Source organism: Anopheles stephensi, chromosome 3 (assembly GCF_013141755.1).
Source record: "Anopheles stephensi strain Indian chromosome 3, UCI_ANSTEP_V1.0, whole genome shotgun sequence".
NCBI lineage: Eukaryota > Metazoa > Arthropoda > Insecta > Diptera > Culicidae > Anopheles > Anopheles stephensi.
The window spans coordinates 41,751,753-41,778,476 of record NC_050203.1 but is presented as its reverse complement, the minus strand read 5'-3'; the positions used below and the strand labels follow the sequence as shown (position 1 = coordinate 41,778,476).

Genomic DNA, 26,724 nt, shown 5'->3' with positions numbered 1-26,724 from the left:
AACTACATGTGCTCAATGCAATTAAATATTGAGCAAGATCAAAATGGAGAAAAATGGTTTGGGTTGCGTCATCGACCGTAAGCATACATAACATACAGAATAATGCATTTCACTCTTCAGAAACAATCGCACAAATCTCAAAAATAATGAAAAAACAATTCCCGCCAATGGCCAACCAAAAGAAAGTGCACACTTTTCCGGTCTCTCATCAATTGTTCGTTTGGTGTGACCAACAGGAAGTTATTTACTAATGAAATCAAATGCATTCACGCACTCAACGCACATCAATTTAAGCGGCAAAAAGAAAGTGACTTTCGGTGTAGTAAAAAAGTATGCAAGAGAAACAACGAATCACAACCAACGGATTGTGCCGGTGAGTCGTCGAAAGGTACCACGCTTTTAATAAACATAGAGTTTCACACGTCTTATTCGAACGCGTACATATTACAACAATAAGCCGGCGCTCTGCAGGATGACTTGTTTTAATGGTACACAAATGTTCTTTCCTAGCTCGCGTAACTAAACGTTCAGCCTGTTTACATACAGTAAAGTAAGCGACAGTCAAACGTTTCAATGTTTTATTTCACTGCATGGGTTCCGATGAAACAATCACGTACACAAAAGCAAACCAAAAGCTACGCATTTCCAAGATGAAGATTAGCGAGCGGCAAGAATGGTGATATTTTTGCAATACTAATTCATACTAACCTTTGGCGAGTGCGCGAGTGTACACACCTGACCACCCGGTTCTCCCCAGCCACGCCAGCCCTGTTTTCACTAGATAGTACAGCAAACGGAAAAGAAAATACTCAACGGCAGGGATTTCTTTTTCATTGATTCAGTCTGTATTGTAGCGCCAATTTCATTATTTGATTCGTCATTATTCTATCATTAGTCATTCAGATTATACGCCATTCTTTTACTCCAACACACAAAGGAGATTGATAGTGTAGCATTCGAATCGATTCGCTCCATTCAGTATTACAACAGAGATCTCGATCACGCAGAGTGCGCAGGTGACACAACTAGGACGAACGATCACACACCAAATTTTCATCTTGCATCTGCATGCGAGAGCAAGTGTTGATCATTCGAGTCCGATTAAGTCTCGTTTAGCGGACACGAAAAAAAACGGAAGCTTCTAAATACATTCACCACACACGTACTTCAAAAACATGTACAGAGAGAGAGTCAGCAAATAATCCGCTGTGTTTGACATTCGTCAAACACTCGCACACCAGAGTGAAGATCTGTGTGTCATGAACCACAGAAGATCAGATCTCAATTGCAAGGAACTCAGCTTTTTGTTTAGACGTGTGTGCACACTGCTGCTGTCGTACCGAACGCTTCTTCCATCAAAGCGAACACCATCGACAACGCTGACGCGGCAGACAGGTCTTCTACACACTCATAAAACGAAAACATCATCAGCTTCTCACCAGGAAGGGGATATTGGCAAACACTTAAGGCTCTTTCTCTATCGCTCTCTCGCTCTCTCACTTTTCACGCTACCAAACACTTCCGATCTACGAGCAACCGTCTCTATCTCTCTCTCTCGCTGTCTCTCTCGGTCTCGAGTAACAGACAAAAAAGGTAACATTCGCCGCTCTCGTTTGAGTTTGAATTAAGTAATTTAAATTTGTATTTGTTGTTTGCTTCTTCTTCGGCTTGTCTTTATGTATGAAAAATGTGTTTATTTTTTATGTACGACACTATCTCGAGCTTCTTTCTCCCTTCTGCTTCATGTATCATGCATATGCGTATGGTATGTTATGCGCGAGTTATAAACGTAAAATGGAACCACATTCCTTCCTTTATAGAGATCAACGGACATCGATGATCAGAGCTGACACTTAACTATATACCCTTCCCATGTGCCCCTCCTCTTCGCACGCACATCCTTCTCTGTCTCATTCTGTTTTTAATCGCTGTTCGATCTGCTGTTTTGCTATGTATCCTCTGCTGGCCGGTCATTCTTTCCATCGGTCCGTGTGTATGTGTTTTTGCGTTTGTGTTCTGGATCTGTCTGTAAGTGTGTGTGTGTGTGTGTTTGTGTATGTTGAGTTGTGGTTGTTTTGTTTATTAGTGGAAAGAATCTATCGAAAACATACTACCACCCACATGTTGTTGTTTGTTTTTTTACATTATTTTAGCGCTCTTTCTCCTTCTCTCTCTCTCTCTGCTATCTCTTCCTACTTTCTCCTCCACTCTCCGCAGCACGACTTTAATTCGGCCCAGTCCAGTAAGTAGACGCAGAGTAACCTTGCTGCTTGCTGCCAGTCTTTCCCTGGTTGTTAGTCTGCGGTCTTTGACCGCTGCTGTTGGAATCCTACATTAGAAACCAAACGCGGGCACACCATGTGTCCGTTATGTATTCCGTGTTGCTTCACAACAAAATCCGCTAGACACGATTGCCACTTACCTGATGCATGTTTTGATGCATATTGATATTGTGATGCGTCGCCATTGTTGGTATGTACGCGAGATGCTGCCCGTAGGGTTGTGCGGAAGTCGTTCCAGCCGTTTGTGTTCCGGCAATGTTGTACGGCGGCGGAGTTCCCGAATGGAACGATTGTTTGTCATACTGTAGGCAGAAGGCAGAACACACACACAGTGGAATTTACTATCGAGCCCCCCCAATCTTCAACACAACATCACATCGCTACTTACATTGACTTTGTTAATTGCCACGTGGTTTTTCCCGTACATCGACGGCGCCATGTCGGATCCACTGCCCGAGCCGGATTGCGGATTGGCCACCGTTTGACCCTTCGATTGCTGCTGTCCCACGATCGACGGTTGGTAAGCATTCTTGTTGTAATCCTGCCCCGACTGACCTAGCGTGTCGTACCCGGCCGCCGAACCATACCCTCCGGTGTTATAAGCCGGCTTCTGGAACTGACCGCCGGATGTTGCCGCATTTGTGGGCATCTGTTGCTGTTGGTGAGGAGGATGGTTTTTATGGGTGATGTGACGGATGGTAATTTCGATTTGTTTTCAAAGTAGGCAATTTTGATTCGTGATCGTGAGGGTGAGCGTTTTTCGATTAGTTTTTGGCCGAGAGAGGGAATTGGAAAGATCGTGTACGGAAGTGGCGTTGCGAACAAATGGGAACGGGGGCGGGAGAGGGTGGTTTGGTTTTTCAGGACGGTACAACAGAGGCCCATTTCCGGATTGGATGATGGCGGGCATCATATCGCGCGATTCGTTGATGTGCGGAGAAGCGCACGTCCGGCGTTGGCGTTTTTTGGTCGGTAGGAAGAAGTAAGTTGTGTGGTTGGATGATGGAGAAACATGCAAAAAAGATACAAAACCGGTCAACATTTCTACATCCATATTCGCTATCATACGTTACTAAGAGCTAAATACTACTAACAGGATAGACAGGTGTGCCATATTGGAAGCCGCTGGCCGGCATCATATTGCCGCCGTAAAAATAAGCGTATGGCAGGTTCAACATAGGACCACCAGACCCTGTTTGTTGGGACAAGGAACTGGGAACATTACTAACAGGTGACGAGTTGTTGTCGGTTCGCGTGAACCGACCATCGGACATGGTCGAGTACGCGACGGAACCGAGGTTCGCGTCGCGCACACCGGCCGCGCCGAGACTCGTAGGCGTCTGGTAGTTGATGTCGTAAAAACCAGGCACATGCGGCAGACGCTGTTGCATTAGCTGCAAATCTTCGTACGAATAGACAGCAGCCTGCTGGTAGAACGGCACGCCCGGTGCCTGAATGTACGGATTTACCAACGGCATGTTGGCGACAACGCCCGTGCCGCTAGTACTGCTGCTGCTTTTCGCTGCAAAGAAAACAGGATTAATGGGGGGGCCATTAATTATTAAGAACTTTAACGCACACACGGAAGCAAGCATTTTGCTTCATTTTGCCACTTACTTGTCGTGGATACCACGGAACTGATGGGCAGCGAAGACGAACTGGTTACATTATTGTTGGAATTGTTCGCACTACTGTTCGAAACCGTACTGGATGCCACACTGCAAGCAAGGAAATAAACGGTACATAAATACAGGAAAAATGTGTTCCCACATCCACTTCCAACGGTTACACTAATCAATGTAACCTATGGTAATAATCAACATAACGTTAAGCAGTTGGACAAAGGCAGTCTGAAGGCGGCGCTTACCACTGCCTCCTCACTGGCAACAGTTGAAAAAATATAAAACAATTGAATAAAGTACATATTAAAATGTAAATAAGGCCCTTTGGGAGAAAAAGATTCATGTTTCAGTTAAATATCTAAGCGAAGTCAACATGTGCATAATCGAAAAATGTGCACCACTTTGTGCAACAGTTAAACAAAATATTAAGCATGAAACGTATGAAAAATGCACATGTACCGATAACTTATCATAAAGATTGTGTATGTAAGAAGACGACGAAATACGAAACAAAAAGAACAAACAAGGAAACAATAGACGAATGAATGTTTCTTACACAGAAGGAGAAGGATATGAATAACAGCGGTATAGCGGCGTCTTAGTCATATATTAATCAAAAAGTAAAAATGTGTTATACATCGTGGTGAGTAGCGCGTAAAACATTATTATTGAAAGCCAAAAAAAAAACCAAACAAAAACCTTAAACGCACCCGGGAATTGCAGCACTAACCGTCGTTTCATCAAAAAAAAAATATAAAACATTCGTCACAAACTGACAAGACATTACACAAACCTACCTTTCGAATGGCGTTGAAACCACCGGCGTGTCCTTCAGTTTCGACGAACTAAAATTACTACCATACTGGCCGGATGTAGTGTTTGTGCTTCCAGAATACCTAAACGGGGAAGGGGTAGGGGTGATCGAGTGATTGTAGTGAGGAGGGCGAAATTATGCTTTTTTGTAAGGACTTGTAAGTACTTCGAATGGGGCGACGAATATGTTGTGCATTTCGATGTGTGTTTGCAATGTTTTCTCTCCATGTTAAAGAAGCTGCTCATCAATGCTTAGCTAGACGAAGCGTATGACGAAAGCAAACGACCCTAATATTGCATATTTATTTCGCTTCCAAATAAGTTACAATCTTTTTCAATTGATAATACAAAAGCATCAATACTTTTTGTAGGGTCCTTAGATAAAATAGCAAACAAAGCTAGTTGACCTGGAATCGGCTTCAGATGGCAGGGGAATCAATTACCTTTAACTGTGAAGTTATCAGATGCTATTGCAATCGAAGCCGATGATATTGTATACGACCTGTCAGCGCTCAATATCATCTGGTAACTTCACAATAAAACGTAATTGATTCGCCTGTCAACCCGTTCCCATGGCAACTAGCTTAGTCTACCACTTCATCTAAGGAGCCTACAAAAAGAATGGACACTCGTCTTGTTCGACAGAAACACCCCGTAAAAGCAGTCATGAACATAAAAAGCAAATAAAAATGTGTTATCGTAATATGGACATAATAAATAAATGGTGTGAGTGTGAAGATAAAAATTTGCAAAAAATTCGATGAGTTGGAATCGAAGCAATGCCATGTTGACGATGTGAACAAGAAGCATAACAAACAACATATCGTCAAAGCAAAGAGAGTGACAAATTTAATGATAATTTCTAACAACATTCTAGAATGTTTCAGTGTTTACGAAGACACGAGGATTAATAAGTAACGTTTGTGCGCATATTGCTTGCGTTTGCGCTTTTGTTCGTAATCCTAATAAACAAAGGGCAGGATTTACGCTCGAATTTCGTTCGATATTCGGCATTGCTGCATGTTGTGTGTGTGTGTGTTGTTATTCACAGCATATAATATTGTCATAGTTTAATCAAGCAAATATTATTCGTGCGCACTCAGCAATATACAATCGAAAAGGGTCAATTTTTTAAAGAGGCAATTTGTCTTAGCCACTATTAAATGCGAATTACTGCTGAAAGCGAGTTGGGCGAAACCAAAAGCCATATGAACACGCACACGCGCCACACGCACAAATACCATACCGTCGTCTCTAAACCTTATCCAAGATGGGGGAGCAAAAACAAAGCACATTTCACAAATGTAAATGATCTCAAAATCCCTATCGCTTCCTTATTATTAAAACGCATTACGGAGCAACACAAAACGAAGCTGCACAACAGCACGGTTTTAAGGTCGAAACACTACCCTGTAGCCCCTGTTAACGCCACTTACCCTGTGTTGCTACTAAGTCCAGCGTTTCCGTACACGTTCTGCGAACTGTTCTGATAGTTCTGCTGTGACGGGAAGGCAGACGACGTCTGGTTTACAGGATACTGGCTGGACAGGTAGCCACCCGAATTATTGTTCGAGCTGCGCGCGTTGATCACCGACCGCGTTGCACACACACGCATACATACAAATGACATTTAATAAGATATTGTATTATGTTAGATTGTAAAAAAGGGACATTTTAAATCCGTTTCCGTCGCTTTGGATCCACATTGTTGGACGGAAGTTTTAGACACCGGGGCAAACTATCAAAGGAAACGTTTGTTACCAGTACATGCTGGTGCACATTCACTTACCTGCTATTCACGGCGTTGTTGTTGACCGGCAGGTTCGATTGATTGGAAACACCTCCAACCGAGTTGCCGGCATTGTTGTTCGGAACAACATTGTTGGTCACGCTACTGCTTGGTGGCTGATAAGCATTCACATTGCCCTGATTGTACGAACCGTAGTTATTCGTCGACGGGGGATAGGCGTTAGTGACCTGCAGAGACAAAACAAAACATTACTTAATATTTCACGGGTGCGATCGTCTGGCGAACATCTCATAAGAACTGCAGTTTACAGCATTCAATGAACAACATCCCCATTCCAGGTTAGAATCACGTTTTTAACTACTGCCTGCTACCATCGACATGCTCCTTCCACAGAGTTCATAGCCTAAGCCATTACAAAAACAGTATAAAGCGGAGATCTTGAGACGATTTTGTCTGTCAGCTGCGGTCTGCTGAACCCCTGTGGATTGGTTTTAGTCGTACATCATCCCGTAAGAATACGTTTCTGCTGTAAGATGGCAAGGATCACCTTCGTGGTCTTTGCGATAGTCCACCAGCGATCAAAAAGATTTATGGTTATGGGGGCTTATGCGAAATCTATCCGTCAAAAAGATTTCGCCTCCTCGAGCTGAAATCTCGGAAAGATTTCGCTCTGTCTCTCTGTCTCTTTCTATGCTTAGCGATAGTAGTTTTCGGTTGAAGAGAGAGAGAGAGAGATAGCATGAAGTGCTCTAAAATACGCGGATAGATGAACCGAAATGTATTTGTGTAATTTATGAAATGTATTTAATTAAACCCGAATCCCCTGACCAATACTCATGGCCATAGACTTACCTGGTTGCTGGAATAGCTCATGTTGTTGTACGCTTGCGGTGCGCCCGAAGGAGGATACGACTGAGTTTTATTCGTTTGCGTAGACGAGTAAGGAGCGTTCTGGTAGCCACCGGTCAGCGCTGTGTTCGTGCTGGCCGATTGACCATATGGATCCGACTTCGTCAGCTGATCTAACGCTGTTGGAAGGAAGCAAAAAGGGACCACATTTCAATCATCAATACCACACCATATGCAAAGCAAATCGTTCGATTGTCGTACCTGCCGCCGCGTTGCTCATGGAATTCACACCGGCACTAACGGATGTAGACACCGATCCAGTTGCGTTGTTACGCTGCGAATAGCTGTTGGTAAGCGCATCATTCTGAGATGAGAGGGCTTCGGCCGCACCCTGGCCCGGCATAATCTGCGACGATGACAAACCGGGGGCGACGGGTAGGTTGGACGGTTTGGGCTGCATATTGTTCGGCACAACGACGCTGCCCGGTACGACGCCTCCGCCAACCTTCGACTGGTAGTCGTTCACATCCACCGGCTGTTGCACAGCTTGCTGCGGAGTTTGCGAAACGACTTGCTGCTGCTGCTGCTGCTGCTGTTGCTGCTGCTGCAGCTGGCTTTGCGTTGGTTGAGGCTGCACTCCTACCGTTGCCTGCGGCACTTGCGTACCCTGTTGCTGCGGCACGGGCTGGGTTTGCGACGCTTGCGGCTGGCCACCAACGGACTGCGTCGCTTGCGACACCGCCGAAGCCTGTCCGGTAGAGGACGACTGATCCATCACGCCGCCACCGCCAGCAGTGCCGCTTCCTCCGGTGGAATTGAACTTATCCGACACCACAGCATCGAACGAGTCGTCCGCACCGAAATCGAGACCGCCAAACTGCACATCCAGGTAGCCAATATTGTTCATATTGTCGCCCGGCATTTCCACCGCAGTCGACGGAATCTTGGATGGTGGCGGTACACGGGCCCGTTGCTGCCGCCGCACCGGTGGTTGCTGGGTAGCAGCAGCCGCATAGCTTGTCGGAGCCCCGGCAGCCGCATCGTTAGTTCCACCAACGTATGCTGCGGTCGGATATTGCACGGAATTAGATTGCGGCTGCTGCGGTTGCTGAGCTTGCGGTACCGTGGCGGGTTGCTGCGATGGCACCACACCTGGCTGCGTCTGCGGCTGCTGCTGGAAGCCGACGGTGCTCGGCGTTGCCTGGAGATTGGAATTCTGAGATGATAATGTGCTAAAATACTGACTTTGTTCTGCCGAGAGCGACGAGGACGTGTTCATCGGTGGCATATCGAGCGCCTGCCGTAAGTGCTGAGCGGCAGTCGTAGCGTTCGGAGTGCCTGCGTGCAGGTCCGAATACTGCGGCACAACGCCAGCCACGCCGGTCGCTGCACCGCCACCACCGGCAGCAACTGCAGCAGTGGCCGTGCTCGAAACAACGGTCGTGCTGTACTGCTGCACCAACTCCGTATCTTTTGGTGCCGGAGGATTCAGCACCTGCTGCTCCAGGCCCGGTGGTGCCGCCAGCTCCGTAACGTCTAAAAAACGAGAGGTGTTGGAAAGGATCAGGAAATTAGTTTTGTTTACAGCAAAGGCCTGGTATTGTTGTAAAGTCCAAACATTCGCCACTCACTGGAAGCCGCCGTTGTTACGCCGGTCTGCGTGGACTGCTGCTGCTGCTGCTGCTGCGCCTGGGGTCCAGTACCAGCACCAGCCGGGGCCGTTGCCGTAGTGGTGGTGCTAGCAGTAAAAACTTTGGTATCCGACAACGATCCCGTGTACTCCTCGTTGTCCCAGTCACCCCACGTATCGGTGAACGCCGAACATTCCTCCGGTTTGAGATCGTTCGCGTTTGCCGTTGTCGTGACTGGGTTCCACGAGTCAATCTCCTGATGATCGTTGTTCATCATCCGCGAACCTCGGTTCTGATCACGGGAACCTGGTCCGCGAGTGCCAAGCCGCGGACCACCACCACGACCTCCCCTCGATCCGTAGTTACCGCGACCCGGACCTCCCGGGCCTCCACCGTCGCGGCCACCCCGCATACGACCGCCCTCGCCTCCCGTCCGGTTGCGGTAGCCACCGCCTTCACCACCCTTGTCGTAGCCGTTACGGTCGCGATCTCGGTCACGGTCACCGCCGCCATCACGATAGCCTCCAGCACGGCCACCACGACCCGGACCGCCGGAGCGTTGATTGGCCGGACCGCCACGATTGCCACCGCGACGCTGCTGCTCCTTCAGATCGACGTTGATGCCGCCAAGCTGAACGCCGCTGCCACCACCGGACGCCGGACCCACTGTGTCCCAGTCGCCACCGTCATCGCCATCTTTCTGCGCCGCCGCCTGAGATTTGCTCTTTTTCTTTTTAGACGTAGTCGCGAAGGCGCCCACGGGAAGCGTCTCAAGCAGAAAGATGACTGCGCGGTCGAGATCGCTGTCACACTCCTGCAGTGCGCAGCACACCTCTTCCTCGGAGCGTTGCGTGGTTTCCATCAGGCTTTGGATTTTCTCCTGAATCTTCGGATCATCCATGCCGCTCTTGATGTCTGTGATCTGAGCAATGCGGATCTGTTCGGCGGTCGGTTGCTTCGCCTTAACCGCAGTGTGAGTAGCAGACGCACCGCCGGCCCCAGCCCCAGCACTAGAGCCTGCCCCTGTAGATCCGCCGGATTTTTCGTTGTTGGTTCCTGCTGCGTTACCGCCGCCACCACTTCCGCCAGTTTCCTTCGGCTGCTTTTCCTTCGCATCAACAACCTTCGGAGCAGCATTGTCTGTGCCCTTGTGGCCTCCGCTGCCCTTCTGTTTATGATGATCGCCTCCTTTACCGCCGCCGGCGGAAGCAGCAGCACCACCAGCTGGCCCATCATTTCCACTGACATTGTTCGCGGCCGGACCTCCTTTCGGGTACTGCTGTGACTGGTTCTGTCCTTCGTCCTTGGCCAGATTTTCCTTGTTTTCATGGTGTTTGGCCTTGGACTTGTTACGGCCGCCACCGCCACCGCCACCGCCGCCACCTCCGGAACGGGTTTGTGTACTCATCTCGCTATATGTACAGTATGTATTTACAAAGTAGCTGCAAAATTAGAGCAAACAAAAAATCCAGTTTCATTTTCTGCGACACTACTTTTACAAACACACGACTCTGCTGCCTCCGGGATTTGGTTGCTGCGGTATTGGTTAACGGGATTTCATCTTCGGCGCAACAAACACGCACACGAACGAACACAACGACGACATGCCTGCGAAAGTACTGTACCTACACACACCTGATGAATTTCCTACAAAAACTATGACGACCAGAGCATAGGGAGCATGTATGTAAACTGTCGTGATCGATTATTGTACGCAATGGTTGTTTAGCCTACTCTGACGATAGCCACAGCAGCACGCTGTGGTGTTTAACCCGTCCTGCAATGATTACAACAATTCCAATGGCTTCCAAAGTACCTCTTCAAAACTGCCAGAACGCCCTTTGTCTGTGATGACGAGTGCGTCGAGCCAAACCTTCTCAAACTTGCTAGCCTCGTCAAAGATTGCAACAAAGTGCAGCAGCGATGTGTGCAGCTAGCTCTCTCGCAAAATATTAATGCACAACCGCTCTCATTGCTCACTGTGCGGGATGATGATGTCTTCCGCTAGCGCTGGCTGCATCGTTTTGCTCCACTTCATGTTTTCCTTTCTCTCGTTCTCTTTACTCTTTTCAGATAACACAACATATCCAAATTTTTCCACCAATACCGGTGGTGCAATTTAGCTTCCAACGTTCTAACTCCTATCAAATGAGAGCATCATTCTTCAAGGCAACTTTAGCTGTACAAGACGTAAAGCCACAAATGATCAACTGTATGCATAGACACCCCAAACTCAAGGCTTGCTTGGTGTGCTAACTAATGTTATACGATTTACACATAACCCTACATCATCCTTCGCAACGGAAAAACACGATCTTCGATGGAAAACTTCTTCTTCTTAAGCTGTATTTCCTGCGGGAGGAGGGATTCCACTTGCCAGACGAGGAAAAAGAGGAGGGTGTGCTGTAGCGGTCGGAAGAAAGCACAACGCAAAACGCGCACCGGGTGCTAGCTACAGTACACAACTCACGCATACGCTGCTGACTCGATGACTCTATATAGCAATGTATGAATAACTGACGACGGCAGCAGATTCCGCGAGCAATGAGGACCAAATCCCGCGAGCAGCAGAGTCTCCGTAGTATAGTCTGCTGCACGAGCATGAAGAGCGAGAGCCCTTTAACGATGGGGGTGCGCTGAAGAGTTAGTAGCCCGCCGACCTTTAACAGCTTCCGTGTGAACGGGCACTGTAAAACTTCCATTATACCCCGTTTGGATAAAGGCTGAAAATGATGCGCTTTCTCCCATTGCTTCCCCAACCAACAACACACGTTCGGTCTCTCTCTACTCTTCATGCCCGTGGCCGTTTTCATTCCATGTGTACGGAATTGTTATCAACGACATTGGACATTGGAAAAGTTCTATTGGATGGCGCGGCGTTGGAAAAACCTTCACCGCGTTTCCTTGGTGACAGATTTGCTAGAGAGTTGCTGCGAGCAAACCTCTTCGGTGGTATTGCTTCCGCTTGGTGGCCATTTTTCGCTCCCATGCGCGTTAATTATCGATTGGTAACAGAGGCACGAAACAACCTCAATCGAGCCGCCGGAAAGACGGATAAATGTCGGAACCGACGAGGCCAAAGAAGAAATCGAACGCATCAACATGTCTCTCCATTGTTGCGCTCCATCATCACTGACAGTCATCTTGACACGCACACACTCTCGAACACTCCTTGCACTAGCATTCACAGCGTAATTCACACTCTGTGCCGTGCTGCCGTTGGTGGACTTGGGCCCGTCCAGTTTACGAGCCCTGCCGCGATGGGAAGATTTTTTTTACACATTTTTTCTACTACGTTGGCGGAAGAAGGCATCGAATTGTGTCCATACATACATCGCACTCATGTATTCATCATTGAAAGCTGGGGAAACCGTTCCAAACAGCAGTGTGTCCTCGGCAGTCCAGTCCCATTGCATTTCACTTCTCGGCCATCCAAAACCCCCTATGAATCCGTTTTTCCAGCAGCACACAGCACACAAATGGCCTAGTAAAGATTTTCCACACTCATGCACACACCACTCCTACTTTTACCGGAACAACACCTGGTGGACGGTCGCACTTGCGGTATAATACGTGTGTCTCGAACAGCAAGGCAATGGGATACTGTAAAACCGGTCACTTCCGCTTTTCGCACTTTTAAAGTCCATCTTCCAAAATGATGTGCGTCGACAATGAAGGGGTTTTCCACCGTCGACTCCCCCGTTTGGCGAGGCTTTATTGCGGGCCATACAGTAAACGAGCATAGCGATCAGCACCTGATTATGGGGAACGAAGAAGCGACACGAGAGACGGGGAAGGAAAGACACGACGTGATTCACACTTTTCGTCGCGATTTGATCGCTACCAAACCATGGAATTCAGTCAAATTTGTTCTCCGAATAATCTTTTCCACCGACGCCTCATTTTGCTAACACAGGAAGGAAACAAATTCGAGGAACCATGTGCCAAATTTTGCTTACTGCTGCCTGCCTGCTGCTGCTGCTGCTGCTGCTTTTGCTGCTCACCACTTATGCGTATGCTCTACTACTCCGGCCGTCTGCTTCGGCGAACTAAAAACTATCCCTGTCGTTGTACGCTTCGACGTCGCTCAAAACCAGACGCCATTTGTAGAAATTTTAGTATGCGATGTATGCTTGCGGATGTGTGCGTGAGCTTTGCTACCGCTTGGCAATGTAAGTATGTGTGCGTGCGGGTGCGCCTGTATTGGGCGAAACTATCTTCGCACAGTATTCTTCTCTCGCAGCACAGCTAAGGTACCGCATGTTGCAAATCTTCAACTTGCCGGATTTGCCGGACTCCGTTCAAAAGCAACCAAATCGTTAATTTAGCCTCGGATAAGTGCATACATTAACGCCGCTAATCATGGCCATTAGCAACGAGCACGACAGCACGCATTGTTTTGCCGTTAATATCGTGTCAACCGATGGAAGGCATCTCGCTGTCGGCTAAAATCCGCAGTAATATCTCCGTCCCATCGGCTTACTCTCAACCCAACGCGTTGGCTTCGTACACACACACAAACACGTTTGCACATTCACGCATACTACACCCGGTGGACGACGCGCAGCCTGCACCAATTCACTCACACTCTCGTTCGATGGCCCCATCGCACTTCGTTTCACACACACTATCCACCGCTAGCGCGCGCACATCATATTACAAAACGAGAGAGAGAGAGAGCAAGAGAGCGCGACCGAGAGTTAACCAGCTTCAACAGCAAAAATTGCTCTCTCGTAACAGCGGAAAAAAAAACAAAAAGAAGCAAAGAAGACATCCGAATGAAGGCAAAGGACTGTCGGATCCACAACGTTGCTGGTAGCGATAAAGCGGAAGGTTAGCCTGGACGAGCAAATCAACGTTTAACACCCTTGGCCTTAAATTGCAATCCAATAGAAACTATTTCCATTCTAATGCTGTTTTTCCTCACCGTTCACGCGCACTAGTTCTTCTTGCTTAGATAGGGACTAAACCTGAAAACGCTGGTAGGTAAGGAAAACTTGGAGCTGTCAATTTGACACCAATCGAAACCAGGATGCGAAGAGAAGGTCCAGCCATTGCGGTTTTGGGTTAACATACTTTTGACAGTTTTCAGCGCGCTGACTATCCCAAGGTGTGTACATATTCAAAAAGGACTAACGGTTTTAATAAGCAGCACTCAACCGTTTGGTCGATGCGGCCGCCCGACCGAGTGCAATTCAAAGCACGTCTACTGCAGGCACAAAACACGGATGATATATATGTAAGTGAAGAATGCTGGGGGGGTCATACGGTTGAGCGGCTATTGAGGTGACTGAGGTATCTGTAAATGGTTCAAATTAAACACCTCGGTCTATTGAAATCATTCCGAACCATATATTTACAAATAAATTATTTCGTTAAATCATCAGCTTATTTGCAATAGACTTCAGAATGTAGGAATAAGATCGATTTCCATCAAAATGAATCTGGGCACAGGACTGTTGTTCGTTGAATGCATCAATTAGTGGTTGGTGATTGACGTTGTACAATTGTAGCTAGTACACAAAGAACGATGTAGTAAATTGTAACCAAAAGAGCTCTTGTAAGTTATTTAAATTTACCTCGGTTTCGAACATCATACGCCGCCAACAGTCTGCCTTGATCTGGTCACATTTTTTACGGTACAATTTCCTGCGACGACATACATCATTATCGGTGTCTATCCACAATGCTCTGCAATTTGTTGTAATTAGTATCGATATGCTTTTCCAAAAATCCTGATAAACTTACTTATTTGGTGTGATTAACATCTGGAAGAAATTTTTCACATCATCCGCGATGTTTGGATAGTCCACTAATATCCAACCCCTTTCAAGACAATCTGGTTGTAGAAGTCGATGTTGCACGATGGTTGCTATCAACTCCGACGTGTGAACATTATCGCGGGCCCCAAAACTGAGAGCTTTTCCGAAGCTGTCCCATTTCCGCTCGTGATGCGCAACTAAGTCTGTTACAGACACTGTGATAAGGATGGCAACAAAGGTGAGGCTTGGAAAACATTTAAAATTAAATCTTAACCCACATCCTACCCAAACAAGTGTTCAATAACGCAGCCAGCCACTTCGCTACTCGATGTTTGCCACAACCCGGAGGACCGAGCAGCACAATCCGTTGGGGGTGCTTAATAACGGAATGATGAGGATCGATTTGGAGGAGTTTGGTGCGTTCAACAATGTGTGTGTGTAGCTTCGGAAGGGATTTGTTGCTTGAGGCATGCAATATTTGCTGGAAATGAAAATGTTTCTTGGCTTCCCTCATAGCACTCCTGTCACCCAACACGATAATATTTTTATCGTAAAGATTTAGACGTTTTAGTCGATCGTTGAGGGTTTGAAAAAACGTATTGGTTTTCATGGACTCTTCTAATCTGATTATGGGATAATATCGATCGCTACGTTGGAACGTATGAAGGAATCTTTCGGCATCTGTGAAGCAACTTTTATGGTTACAAGCATCGACATTGACTCGCTGCCTCAAAATTATCGCTTACCAACATTATCCGGAAGGTTGACGTACGTGTTGATTTGGTAATATTTCTTCGAGATGGTGACAATATGCTCGGCCATGTACTCTTCAACATTGAGTGGTCGTTCTTTTTGTACCATAACCATCAAATCCTGCAAACAACGGTTGTTTCAATAGTTCCAAAACCTCAAACGAGCCCCATACTCACAAAAATGATTTCAAAAATATGATGTTTTTCAAAGTAAAGCATTAATTCCGTCGGATAGTACTGCAGTCGGTAGGAATCACCAGTTTCGTTGAGAAATTTATCAATTAAAATGTCCATTTTGTTCGCCCGAACCGAATGCCGCCAGCCTGTGTTAAACGAAAAATAACTTCAATGCAACGAGATGTAATCAATGCCAACTTGTTTTGTTTTAAAATCCGAAACACCTAAAATCAAGAAAACCAAAATCAATAATCGGGCTGGAGAGCATGATGTTCCGTCTAATGTAGCGCATACACACCTAATCGTACTTTAACTTTTTCTTCGCCAACAGTCCACTAAAGACTGCTTCGCAGCTACTCTCTGCCGCAGATCGGCATTTTTTATTTCTATCATTAGCTTTTCTTGCTTCTCTAAGCTGCGAGAGTTTCGTTTGCTCTCGGCGCGAACTTTGTTGGGAAAATGTTGCTCACTACGAATGGATTTCATTCTGCACTCCTTGTAGCACTCGGACCTTTCGTAGGAACTTTGAATGTACTAGCTCATGCTAATCATACTAAACGCAGTTTACTATGATTATTTGTTGATTCAGATGCAAATGTTCGTTGCGTAAAATGGATTTTCCATCTCAAGATTGCAGCGCATTTAATCTGGTTTTACTTCGATAGCTTTAATTGTTGTTTAATCGAAAAAAAGGTTTATGAATGTTTTGTTGTTATTAATAATTACAGTTTCATAAAACCAGTCATTCGATTTGTCATCCAGGCGATTGAATGCGTCTCCGTTGTGAAACTTGACACAAGACGATTAGATAACGAACCCTGCCAACTGACGTTTCAATGTTGTTTTCCTTGCCGGCGCATGATCTCTTTCCAGCCCAAAACAACACACAGAATTGTGTAAAAAGGTGCTTATTGCTGCGTGTAAAAATGTCGCTTGCACCCGCCAGTGGTACGGGAAGGTTTTGGGCCCGGTCTGCAAAAATAATACGCTTTGTACGCCAAGGATGTACCAACCGTCCGTTTTTCCACATCGTTGTAATGGAGGTAAGTTCCAGCAGACCTTAATTGTGCCTCCGAATGTTGTACAGTAAAGTAATCGTCTCACTTATGGTGTATGATGTTTTCAATGCAGCGCCGCAAGGATCAATATCAACCGGTGATTGAGCAAGTGGGCACGTATGATCCGATCCCGAACGAACATGATGAACAGCTGGTGTCGTTCAATTACGAGCGCATTCGACATTGGATTGGCAGTGGAGCGCACATATCGAAACCGGTGGCGGAGTTATTAGGTAACACCATCGATGCACCGTTACATCCTACTACTAACGGTTTGACTTCCAGTCAATACATATAAGCTGTCTATTTTCCGCCAGGAATTGCCGGTTTGCTTCCCGTTCATCCCAGGACTTACATGACCGCATGGCGAAACAGACAAATGGCTGAGAAGCTGGCACAGGTTGAAGCTCTTAAAAAGGCAGACAATACCGAAGATGCCAACAGCAGTTGAACGTGTTTCAGGTTGCAAAAATAGCGTTATTTTCTTAGCTTTCAAAATAAAGCGGCTCGTGCGCTTTTAGACGCACTAATGGAATGCGTTATATCTCGCATAATTTATCCGTGAGAACTTTTCGTATTTAATCATCGTAAACCACTTACGCATTGCTTCTGCTAGTTGTTCTGCTCATACGATTTACTTAATGCAAATTATTGACTCGCGGACAGCGGTGTTTCACAATCGCGACAGGATTGATAGAAATTTCAACTTTGCTTTTAAAGTGCAGCTTATTCCATTGCAAAACAAAGTTAAAGTAGTAACGATTGTAATTCGTATTTTTCCGACATGCAAAGATCGAAAACTTACTTACCCGGCCAAACAACGGATTCTGCATACGCGTTGATGATCACTTTTCATTCTAAATATTAATTGGAACGTGAATGCGAGCGTGTTTTCGTTTAAAACACACGGGTAAAATAGTTTCGTCTCTGTTGCATTAAAACCCACCTGTTAAAGGCCAATACAATTCCATTCATATTCATATTTCTTCCAATTTGTGCTCATTGCTTTTGTTGCGTTGACTTCCTAACCGCAAGTTTTCGAAATTCACTTTTCTATCATTAGTTCAACCATTGCATGCACACAAAACATAGGCAGCAAATGAGCAACCGACTTCCAAGCTAAATTGAAAATGATAAAAGCTTAAATTAAACGCTTAACTGTAGCTCTCGCGTGAACCATACTAACGTGCTTGAAGGATGGTAAAACTCACTCGGCTGGCTGTGGGACAATTTTCGGTCGCATCGGTAAATCACAAACAACAACAAGGAAATCGTATGGTTTCACGATGGCGTATGACTTGTATAATTTTTCGTCTTTCTCAATCCCCCAACTACGTCCATATTTTGCTAACAGATTTTCATGCGCTTCTTTTGTTTTCTCTAACAGTGTCGCAAGGTTCGATCGTCCGTCATCGAAGGGGTTATTAGAAGAGGTCGGGAGGGTCCTTTATATCTATATGTGTACGTGTGCTTCGTGCGTGCGTGTGTGTGTGTGTTTGTTTGTTTGTTGGTGAGTGTTTGGGAGTAGTGTGCAGCGATATGCAGCTTAGGTTGATTTGACTTTCGAGATCATTTCCCCGGCCGTCTGCTTCAGCTTGTCTGTGGTGTCGCTGATGAAGTTGTCGGCAACTGCAATAAAGGAAAGTTCAAATATGGATTAAAATTGGTGAAAGCTCTCCCAAATCAACAAAGCATCACAACATACCCTTCTCGTATTTCTTGAAGTATGGCTGGATGACCTTGTGGTACATAATGGTGGAACCATTGTTTTCGATCGGCACCATACACCATATGTGGAACAAGCACTGTAATGAAAAGGAAGCGCCGGTAAATTTGCATTAATCTGTGTGCGCTAATAGTTGTTTTGCTGGGTGAGTTTGCCATACCTTCAGCAGCCAATAGAACGGGATGATCTGGACGAGGAAGAAGGAAAAGTGCTCAAACACCGAAAGCACCCCAAACGTTACCCAGTACGTTAACCATTTGGTGTCATCCTCTTTAGTGCGGGTTTCGATGGCCTTCATCGAGATGTAGGCAGGGTACGCCACTCCGATCACGTTGCAGAGAATCTGAGCTCCATAGCCGAAGGCAAGGTACAGAATAACGACGGCCACGCCACCTGGAAGGAGCAAATGGAAATGGAAGTTAGTAAATTAGTGTTCAATCCACATAAATGGCGAAGCGATTCCTATCACATTATCTCCACCTCTTTCTATTCTCAACCCCGAAAACAAATCAGTTTGGAAATCTTATACTGCCACGGGCTCGTGTTTCTAGTTACGAAGGCGGTCATTACATTTTAAGATCAGTTTGCATCCAACTCGCAGTGGACGGATATTAAATAGCAGCAATTCGATCTAAGGCAACCGCAAATCAAGCGCGTCCATTCGCCATTTCTTACTATGGCTTTAAGATCATTGCACACCAACCATGATCTTTCCCGGCCGATCGTGCCACTTGCCCACCGTCGTTGGCTTGCACATCGATCGCTGTGTTTCGCTAGATCAGGGAAAGTATTGAGCAAAATCTTTCCCAGTCCATCATTATTCCGGTGTGTTGATTAAGCCGATCGAATTCGCCTCGCTCAATAGCAAAACGTGACACACGTGAAGCGCTATGAGGACACGGATCAACGCGTGCGTCCCGTCCGTTTCAATCTCAAATGTGACCGCGCCGCCGTTCGAGTGAAGCATGCCCGCACGGTTAAAAATAGTACGTCCCAGGCACCTGCGGCACATAACCATCAAGCTACCAGCTAACTGTTGAGTGAGTGTTGGCCCGGACCGGGATAACGCAGGTCGATGATTGAGAGAATACTAGCAGACGTGAGCACCGTAAAACACCCTTTTTCTTTTGATTTGATGCCCACCGGCGAAACGTTCGGATGACAATTCTACCCCGGTCGAGCATTGGAAGTTCCATCGACAAAGGTTATAGAAAAACGTCGGAAACACACACAAACTCACTTGTATAACAAACGCTTATTACCTAGTGCAATGTAGCCCGAATTATCCTTCTGTACGCTCGCCTCCGCTCCATCACGGCGTCCACTTTGGGCTGGCATGTTCACTTTGCTTTAACTAATTTCACCACTAAAATGTCGCTGGTCCAGTAACTCCCAAACCGATGCTTAACAATACGACCACAACACCGGGTATTTTACGCTTATCAATCTATCTATCTATTTACTAGAAGATCACAAATTTCCTGAGGGTAAGCATTTAGTTTGGGCTGCTGCTACGGTCGAGTAGAATCCTCCCGATCGCTAAACACTTGTCCCGCACGATCAGTCTTAGACAGAGAGAGAGAGGACGAGGGCTTTTGAACGTGTTGCTCGTTTTGTAACGGACTTAAAAAATGGTTTTAATTTTACTAACGACATGCGCATGATACGCTTACTACCTCCTCGCACATTATAATAGCTTAAGTACACCAACGACCAGCGCTGAAGGTTCAAGAGCTAAGCTGAAGTGCTTCGTGCTGTCTTGTTCCTCCTCCTGCCTTTTTGGTGGTTGCAGTTCACTATCGTGTACAGTAAACGCTTGACAACACCGGACCACGGGACAGATCAAGAAGCCGGTCCGTCTGTTTGGTGATGCAAAACAGGTCGACCACCATTCGCTGATCATTAAAGCCAACTCGGCGATTTCTTCGTTCACGATCGCTTGATGCTGGCAAATTTTGGTTCACAGCACAGCAGCTGTTGTACACTCGTCCGAAAAAATGAAGCTCATACCATTATGAGCAGAAACACATTACGGCTATGGTAGCAGCCGCAGCGCAGTGTTGTAGACGCGCTTTGACTGTTCTAATAATACGGTGACCTATGATCATAAGACGAAAATCGCCGCTCGTTTTTGTCTAGGTACACGATACGATCAGCTAACTATAATTTAGGATTTTTAATCAGACGGCAGACGAGAAGGACGCTGCTGCTACTTAGGAGTGTGGTATAAACCAATAGAGGCAACAGAGTGATAACACGTGTTTGAACCAGATCATCTCCCTAGACTCTGGTATGTTGTGTTTGCCGGCAAGGACAAGCGTTTTAAAATAAAGCGCCTCCTAAATGCTCTTTACTGATTGTTCTTTTTCTCGTAACCTTGCGCAAACTAAAGCTCAACATTTACCAAATCTTGTACCGTTTTCACGCATTTCGTGTACAATCATTGGAGAGCGAAAGCCCATTCGCGAGCATCGTTGAGCGCTTCTGGAATAAAATAAACAGCAACAGTACGAATCGCTTTTAACATGATATGCATGAAACGAAGTCGAAAATGGAAACCATCCCTTTCGGTGCGGTCTAGAGATCAAATTCCCTTTCCATTCGATGCCGCCGCAAAACATCCCCGGTTTGATTTTATTATCGCCCGAGTGATTTTCTCGCTGGCGGACCAAGCGATGCCAACGATCCGGGGATTGATCAACAACCCTGTTACACTAGCAAGCAGTGTGATCAACGTGCGGCTAAACAATAAATGTTGAGTTGTGCATATAGCTGCGAAGCGTCGGGCCGGTCTATTGGGTGCAACTGACCACCCAGTGATTTGCAAATGCGTTTCATTACCCACCACACCATCATCGGCGCACCTGCACCGGGCGACAGTATTTGGCATTATAATGAAGAAAATATATTCACAGAAATGCCTAAAAATAGCTTTCACCATAAATCACTGTTGAATGACCGGTAAAATATGCATCGTTTCGTGCGCCACGGATTTGGTGTGCCATTCTTTCTTCGGTTGGCAGAACAGCCATAGAATTCTCTCGTACTAATTTTGAGGTTTTTCTTTTCAGAAGACATACCTCTAATACGAAGCACACAGCCGTCTGTCGCCATTATTTAACACTCACTAAGAAATGGTCAGCAAACTTGAACTTGAAATTAATCAATCCCTATCAACGAAAGCAGCAACAGAGAAGTGCATCGTAAGCATGAAACTAAGAGGTTCATTAACAAAGTACAGCTGACTGAATGCCTCTCTATCGGTCGCTCGCTCTAGTGTGCTTCAATGCACTTTTCATAAGAGCATTGGCGATAAGCGATCGTGCATCGAAGGAAGCTCCACTTCCACATGAACACATTTGCTCTTTTAATTGGACAACAGACACACATAAGACTAAACAACAAATACACACGCTTCTTTTCGTTCGTGCTGTCGCAGTCAGTCGATTCAATTTTTGGGTTGCATTTTTTACAAGTCAACAGTTTCACAGTTTTATATGGTAAGGCGTTACGTGGCAACGTTACAACGGAAAGTGATTCGTATTAGCGGACGAATGCGCCCGAAAACGAAAAGATTGTTTTACGCTCATGGCTCACGATCACCGTCGTAGCGTAAAAATTGGGCCGTACGCAGCGCAGGTTCATTCACTGTTTCGCAAGCCTGCTAACTTTCGTTTAAATTCCATCTCTTCGTAAATTGGCTTCAATTTTCCATTCGCTCCGTGAACAACCTCCGACAGGCCGATAAGAGGGCAAATGTTTCTTCTACACTATCTCACACTTGAAAGTTTCCGCAACATTTAAACTTTTTCAGTAACACTAGATGTTGCAAATTGCAGCACTACAAGCCGGTGTACAACAAACGACTGATCGATTCGATTGACTGCAAATGTGGAAGCGTCTTCCCTGCTCGTAGACAGCTTTGTGAAACTACACTTCGATTGGTGGCTGCTTGAGTTCAGCATAAAATCAACAAGAACCTCGGCCCAATCCGTATCGGTCAGGCCTCGACCGACTGTACGGAGCCACGCAGACACGTTTACACACAGACACACTCGGCGAGGCAGTCGCCGTTTATGTGTCCGTCGATTCTCCTCCACGTTCACGCTTGGGTTTGGGCACCCCCATCGAACTTTTGCTCGATGCGATGTTGTCTCGCGAGGTCGCAAAGCGTTCGTTCTAGCGACGTCACGATCGCTCCGAGTCTCCGTAATTACGGTTGGTTCCATGGACAAAGCGAACCCAACAAAACCGGTCCGCATATCAGTGCATAACGGAATAGCTGAGAACGAGGATCACTTTTCGGACCGGAAGGCTTTGCCTCATTCTTAAGGGGGTTTACAAGTGATTCCAACCTATACAGAATAGCGCTATATATCGCTCTCCCACCTTACATTTGTATTTGTACAAACATATTACTATTTTTTTATAATGAAAGATACAAGCTGGTTAAAACGACTCAATTATTCTATTAAAAAGAATTAATCTTCGACTGTGTTTATCATTCGTGTCGCATTGGAAAACGCCCTTGAGTTGCACAAATACTTTTACATTCAAAGGCTGGGAACAGTTTACGATCATTTTCCCGACGCGAGCTAAAAACGTTCATTGTTTGTTAGAATTGGCTTCGAGTCGCATTGTTTTCGCCTTTGCTGAATTCGAGACTGTTTAAGGTTACGAAAAGCTCCAGCCACTAAGTATGGCACAAGCCAGCAACAAATGCATCAACGCTACGCCGGCTTCATCGAGCCACTGTTGCCATGCGGGGAGACTGCAGGCCTGTGAAAGTGAACGTGTGAGGAGGCTTGGCTTGTACGAAATGATGAAAAGTAAGAAGTTTGCTACAACGAATTTGTCCACACCGGTCCCGATCGATTGATGATTTGGCGTACAACGCCACAGCCATGTGCTTCGTCGTCGTCACCACAACTTCGGCCAGCGTCGGCAAGTTCCGTCTCGTGGCACAACGGATTTACTATCTGGTTATCAAGGTTGCTTCTAACGATGAGTTGGCCCGCAACACGTCACAGTGTGGAGTGCTGTGTATGCGGAGGCAAAAAATGGAGCATGTGTGGAGCTAGTTAAGCGGATGACTAACACGAGAAGCACACCTTGTAACAATTGTGCAAAGAGTATTTAAAAAGGTAAAAAAAAAGCCTCAATTCCTTAAACGATTCAAGCTGATTAAGGACTTGCCCTTGGCGGTTTGTTAATGCATCATCGGAGAGTTAGAACGATGCTATTCAAGCCAACCTTCATCGTAAAGGTCAAAAGATATGATTCGATTAAAGTATTGCCATGCGAATTAAACCTATTTTTAAATATTATACAAGTATTAACATTAGACTGCAAATATTTTACCAAAAAAAAGATAAACGAATAATTTAAACCTCTATTCCTACTGCTAAGAGGGCCGTGTAATGTGAGACACAACTTTAGCAAGCCCGTGTGGGAAACCGATCGATTCTGGCATAATCTTAAACGGGCGCTTGGTTATGAGCACGGAAGCGACGGCGGTCGCGACAGGTAAAGGCAGACAGTTTGTCGCCTCTCTAAGGCGCATTTCATATGCATCAAAGTTCGATCCTATATCACAGGTTTAGCAGCGAATACTGTACAGCAGTTTTAATACTTTTCTTTTAAATTTGTACTGCTGCTGCTGCTGCTGCTGCTCTCAGAGTCATTCTATCGCCATAATACATCGCACCAGCGGCATGAATCAACCCGATTGTTGTTTCGACAATCGCAAAATGCGATCGAATCAGTCTTAGCTGCTAACAGACATGCCCTCATCATCGATGACTGCATCAAACAGCCGAGAAGACTATCATAAAGCAAGCATAGACAGGATTTTTGGCTGCGAGACCATTTCGCTACCGTGATAAGTATGGTCAGTGGCTGCGATTAGGTATTTTCAACCCAGAACGTAGCGGATGACAACATTCGGATGGACGTTACGGGCTAACAACTGGTATCAGCGTGCTGCCGCCGCCGACGTGCCGTTCTAGAAGATTATTCTTATCAACGTTCGAATGATTAGATAATGTAGAAAGTTGCATGTAGAAAGATCCAGGATAGAATGCACTTCCAACATCAATCAACACAATGTACCTTTTAATTGCTCTTGTTAGCAGTCAGGCGCCAGTGAGTCCAATGTCAAGGTCGCGCAAGTGTAGACTCGCATGGGAGCCAATGCAGGATAGAATGCCGTCGAATAAGGCAAAGTTCAGTTTGAAAACTTGTTTGAATAGAACGACTCGAATGGCTTCCACTATTTGCTCATTTGCCTGAGATAATGGTCCGCACTGATTGAGTACGGACACTACGTTGGAAATTATCAATATTCCTTACAGAACAACACACCTTCACACGACTGTGCGCATTTTGTGAGCGACGTGCGACAAAAAAAAACATTAATATGATTTGCACGGAGCGGACTGTTTTTTTTTAAGTTTTTTTTTAATGCCGTCCACCGATTGTCCATCGTTTGCCGCGTGCGGGGATGACGATGATGATGACAGAGCGCGAATGCATGTGAGCGTTACAGACAATTTTCATCGGTTGTGTAACACAATCCGGATGTATGCACCCTCTCATCGGACAACCGGCTCGAAGGCAACGGTACGTGTGCGTGTGACAATAATAATGATTATCAAACTAAACAGCAGAGGCCCTCCTGCCGCCTGGCTGAGCTATTGCCGCTGCAAATCTGTGCCCGTGTGAGCATCTGGATTGATTTTTCTATTTCTATCATATTAAGCAGCAGTAATGTGGCAATGATTGAAGTGGAGGAATTTCGTCTCCTTGCCATGCTTGGCAACCCCGGAAAAATGCCACGCTCAACACTTTTGTTTTCCGGTAAGCGTGTTCGCCTACCAGCGCAAGTGTGCTGGCTCGTGTCCTAAAAATATCTTCAGGCAGAGATTCGCTGCTCCACACCTCGAGTACGTCATCCTGGGAGTGGGCAACGCCAACCGCATCCTCTGCCGTGCGTTCGACGAGCGTTCATTTAGTTTCGGCCAGGTTGTTTGGCTTGCCGAGCGAGCCCGGCCACGGCGGCTAGAACCGATAGGTTTCTCGGGAATTTGCTCGATTGCTACCACTACTACTCACCCAGAAATATGTATAGCCGCGGCACGTTCGTTTTTTCCTCGGCCAGCTTGAAGAACTGCGTCCATGGTTTCGACTCATCCTTGAGGGACGCCTCGATCGATCCTCGAATTTCTTCCACCTTGCCTGCCATGGCGAATATGTATGTATGTTTTACCTACTGCCTGCAAGCGGACCGACCCCCCGGTGGTGGTTTTCGGGTACGCAAGATGATGTAATGACATTTATCGGTGATTCCCGTCGTCGTATGGATCCGTGCACCGGCGATTATGAACGTTGCCATCGTAACACACGGATACCGGCAATGCGATCGTGATACGAAAAATGGAAAGGAAAGCAACAAGAAAGGTACGTTACGGAAGGTGGTTATCAACGGGCTAAAGTAATTGTAAAAAGAAAAAAAAACTATGTTCCCGACATGGCGTCATAAGGACTCCATATCTCGGTTGGTCGTGAGTGTGTTCGGAATTCATGGAAATATTTAAAAAAACTTTTTGACACAAAGCGTCACCGAAGCAGAATTTTACGTTTTGCTCTGCTGCGTACTAGCCGTATCTAATCAATTATTCAAAAAAATGCATCACTCGACTCTAATGCAACAGCTAATGAGACCAGGCAGGCGAGCTAGACGTGAGTACCGCAATGGAGCCTCAAGACCGCTCCTTCAAGGACACACAGCTAGACAAAAAAAAGAGTCAGCACTGACGCACTCCACTCAAAGGACACGCAGGATAAATAACTAAAAAACGAATGTCGAGAGTGCACTAAATTATTCGCACGTTCGTGGAAACTACATGGTGCAGCTTCTTGGTGCTGGAAAATGATGCACCGGGCAGAATTAGTTGGTAATGGTACGCACTTGAGAGTTTTCCCGCCGGCAAGCCGAACACACTTCGATCACTGGCGCGCACACGAGAAAATGCAACCGCGACGAGAGAGATTGACTCGGAAAAATGGCGAATTTGTTGCCGATTTTGACAGCTACGTGATTTGACAGCCAGCGTTTGTGTCAGGTTGGACCAAGAAGGGCGATTCCGACCCGGGCGAAATAATAGCCGCAGCAAGTAAAATCCAAAGAATTAAAAAAAAAGTAAAGGAATCTTTTCGGAATATCACTTATTGTTGTAGGCATTGAATTTGCAACCATGCTATGGATGCTATACTGTTGTATTATCCACAAATAAATTCGGTA

At 46.1% G+C, this 26,724-nt stretch overlaps 4 protein-coding genes and 1 long non-coding RNA gene across 25 annotated transcripts; 2 read left to right on the top strand and 3 right to left on the bottom strand.

The window, feature by feature from the left end:
• Positions 1-822: 822 nt before the first annotated feature.
• LOC118512306 (protein lingerer) lies at positions 823-12,306 on the bottom strand. Of its 3 annotated transcripts, none has more exons than XM_036056539.1 (12): positions 12,281-12,306; positions 8,948-10,389; positions 7,578-8,852; positions 7,320-7,495; positions 6,507-6,694; positions 6,154-6,291; positions 4,702-4,800; positions 3,900-4,000; positions 3,512-3,804; positions 2,671-2,937; positions 2,423-2,584; positions 823-2,329 (listed from the first exon to the last, which is right to left on the bottom strand). In XM_036056539.1, the coding sequence occupies exons 1-12, from the start codon at positions 12,289-12,291 to the stop codon at positions 2,225-2,227; spliced, it is 4,257 nt and encodes a 1,418-aa protein (XP_035912432.1). In that variant the 5' UTR covers positions 12,292-12,306; the 3' UTR covers positions 823-2,224. The 3 variants fall into 3 exon arrangements, with proteins under 3 accessions (XP_035912432.1, XP_035912430.1, XP_035912431.1); XM_036056537.1 differs by having other exon boundaries at positions 1,228-2,329; positions 3,377-3,804; XM_036056538.1 differs by lacking the exon at positions 4,702-4,800 and having other exon boundaries at positions 1,228-2,329; positions 3,377-3,804.
• Positions 12,307-13,371: 1,065 nt separating this feature from the next.
• Positions 13,372-14,338, top strand: LOC118512312. Of its 2 annotated transcripts, none has more exons than XR_004906287.1 (2): positions 13,372-13,929; positions 14,033-14,338. It is a non-coding gene; the product is annotated as an uncharacterized LOC118512312 (long non-coding RNA). The 2 variants fall into 2 exon arrangements; XR_004906286.1 differs by having other exon boundaries at positions 13,372-13,933.
• Positions 14,278-17,600, bottom strand: LOC118512307 (adenylate kinase). Of its 11 annotated transcripts, none has more exons than XR_004906285.1 (7): positions 15,947-16,301; positions 15,639-15,804; positions 15,456-15,582; positions 14,988-15,390; positions 14,696-14,924; positions 14,527-14,638; positions 14,278-14,460 (listed from the first exon to the last, which is right to left on the bottom strand). XR_004906285.1 is itself a non-coding variant. In XM_036056545.1 (7 exons), the coding sequence occupies exons 2-7, from the start codon at positions 15,753-15,755 to the stop codon at positions 14,323-14,325; spliced, it is 1,119 nt and encodes a 372-aa protein (XP_035912438.1). In that variant the 5' UTR covers positions 15,756-15,784; positions 17,506-17,600; the 3' UTR covers positions 14,278-14,322. The 11 variants fall into 11 exon arrangements, 9 of the variants coding, with proteins under 9 accessions (XP_035912438.1, XP_035912433.1, XP_035912436.1 ...); XM_036056545.1 differs by lacking the exon at positions 15,947-16,301 and adding an exon at positions 17,506-17,600 and having other exon boundaries at positions 14,995-15,390; positions 15,639-15,784; XM_036056540.1 differs by lacking the exon at positions 15,947-16,301 and adding an exon at positions 17,506-17,569 and having other exon boundaries at positions 14,995-15,390.
• On the top strand, positions 16,452-17,231 carry LOC118512311 (probable 28S ribosomal protein S16, mitochondrial). The gene is made up of 3 exons (XM_036056562.1): positions 16,452-16,681; positions 16,770-16,929; positions 17,014-17,231. Exons 1-3 carry the CDS (start codon positions 16,475-16,477, stop codon positions 17,145-17,147), a joined length of 501 nt encoding a protein of 166 aa, XP_035912455.1. The 5' UTR covers positions 16,452-16,474; the 3' UTR covers positions 17,148-17,231.
• Positions 17,601-17,656: 56 nt separating the features above from the next.
• On the bottom strand, positions 17,657-26,544 carry LOC118512310 (receptor expression-enhancing protein 5). 8 transcript variants are annotated; one of them, XM_036056553.1, is made up of 5 exons: positions 26,392-26,544; positions 25,536-25,696; positions 18,583-18,815; positions 18,402-18,501; positions 17,657-18,325 (listed from the first exon to the last, which is right to left on the bottom strand). In XM_036056553.1, the coding sequence occupies exons 2-5, from the start codon at positions 25,663-25,665 to the stop codon at positions 18,243-18,245; spliced, it is 546 nt and encodes a 181-aa protein (XP_035912446.1). In that variant the 5' UTR covers positions 25,666-25,696; positions 26,392-26,544; the 3' UTR covers positions 17,657-18,242. The 8 variants fall into 8 exon arrangements, with proteins under 8 accessions (XP_035912446.1, XP_035912447.1, XP_035912450.1 ...); XM_036056554.1 differs by lacking the exon at positions 26,392-26,544 and adding an exon at positions 26,060-26,349 and having other exon boundaries at positions 17,660-18,325; XM_036056557.1 differs by lacking the exons at positions 25,536-25,696; positions 26,392-26,544 and adding exons at positions 19,685-19,987; positions 22,403-22,493 and having other exon boundaries at positions 17,660-18,325.
• Between the last annotated feature and the right edge of the window lie 180 nt (positions 26,545-26,724).

Bases quoted from the DNA above. Each gene is read 5' to 3' on its own strand.
- LOC118512306 (XM_036056537.1), bottom strand. The intron at 8,853-8,947 runs GTGAGTGGCGAA...CTCGTTTTTTAG, and splicing joins CGTAACAACGGCGGCTTCCA to ACGTTACGGAGCTGGCGGCA. The intron at 6,292-6,506 runs GTAAGTGAATGT...CAACGCGCGCAG, and splicing joins AACAACGCCGTGAATAGCAG to CTCGAACAATAATTCGGGTG.
- LOC118512311 (XM_036056562.1), top strand. From the start codon at position 16,475: ATGTTGTTTTCCTTGCCGGCGCATGATCTCTTTCCAGCCCAAAACAAC. The intron at 16,682-16,769 runs GTAAGTTCCAGC...TTTTCAATGCAG, and splicing joins TCCACATCGTTGTAATGGAG to CGCCGCAAGGATCAATATCA. The intron at 16,930-17,013 runs GTAACACCATCG...ATTTTCCGCCAG, and splicing joins ACCGGTGGCGGAGTTATTAG to GAATTGCCGGTTTGCTTCCC.
- LOC118512307 (XM_036056540.1), bottom strand. From the start codon at position 17,552: ATGAAAAGTGATCATCAACGCGTATGCAGAATCCGTTGTTTGGCCGG. The intron at 14,639-14,695 runs GTAAGTTTATCA...AACAAATTGCAG, and splicing joins ATGTTAATCACACCAAATAA to AGCATTGTGGATAGACACCG. The intron at 14,461-14,526 runs GTAAATTTAAAT...TTTGTGTACTAG, and splicing joins GTATGATGTTCGAAACCGAG to CTACAATTGTACAACGTCAA.
- LOC118512310 (XM_036056553.1), bottom strand. From the start codon at position 25,665: ATGGCAGGCAAGGTGGAAGAAATTCGAGGATCGATCGAGGCGTCCCTC. The intron at 18,502-18,582 runs GTATGGCAAACT...TTTTCATTACAG, and splicing joins CGTTCTATTGGCTGCTGAAG to TGCTTGTTCCACATATGGTG. The intron at 18,326-18,401 runs GTATGTTGTGAT...CCTTTATTGCAG, and splicing joins CTTCAAGAAATACGAGAAGG to TTGCCGACAACTTCATCAGC.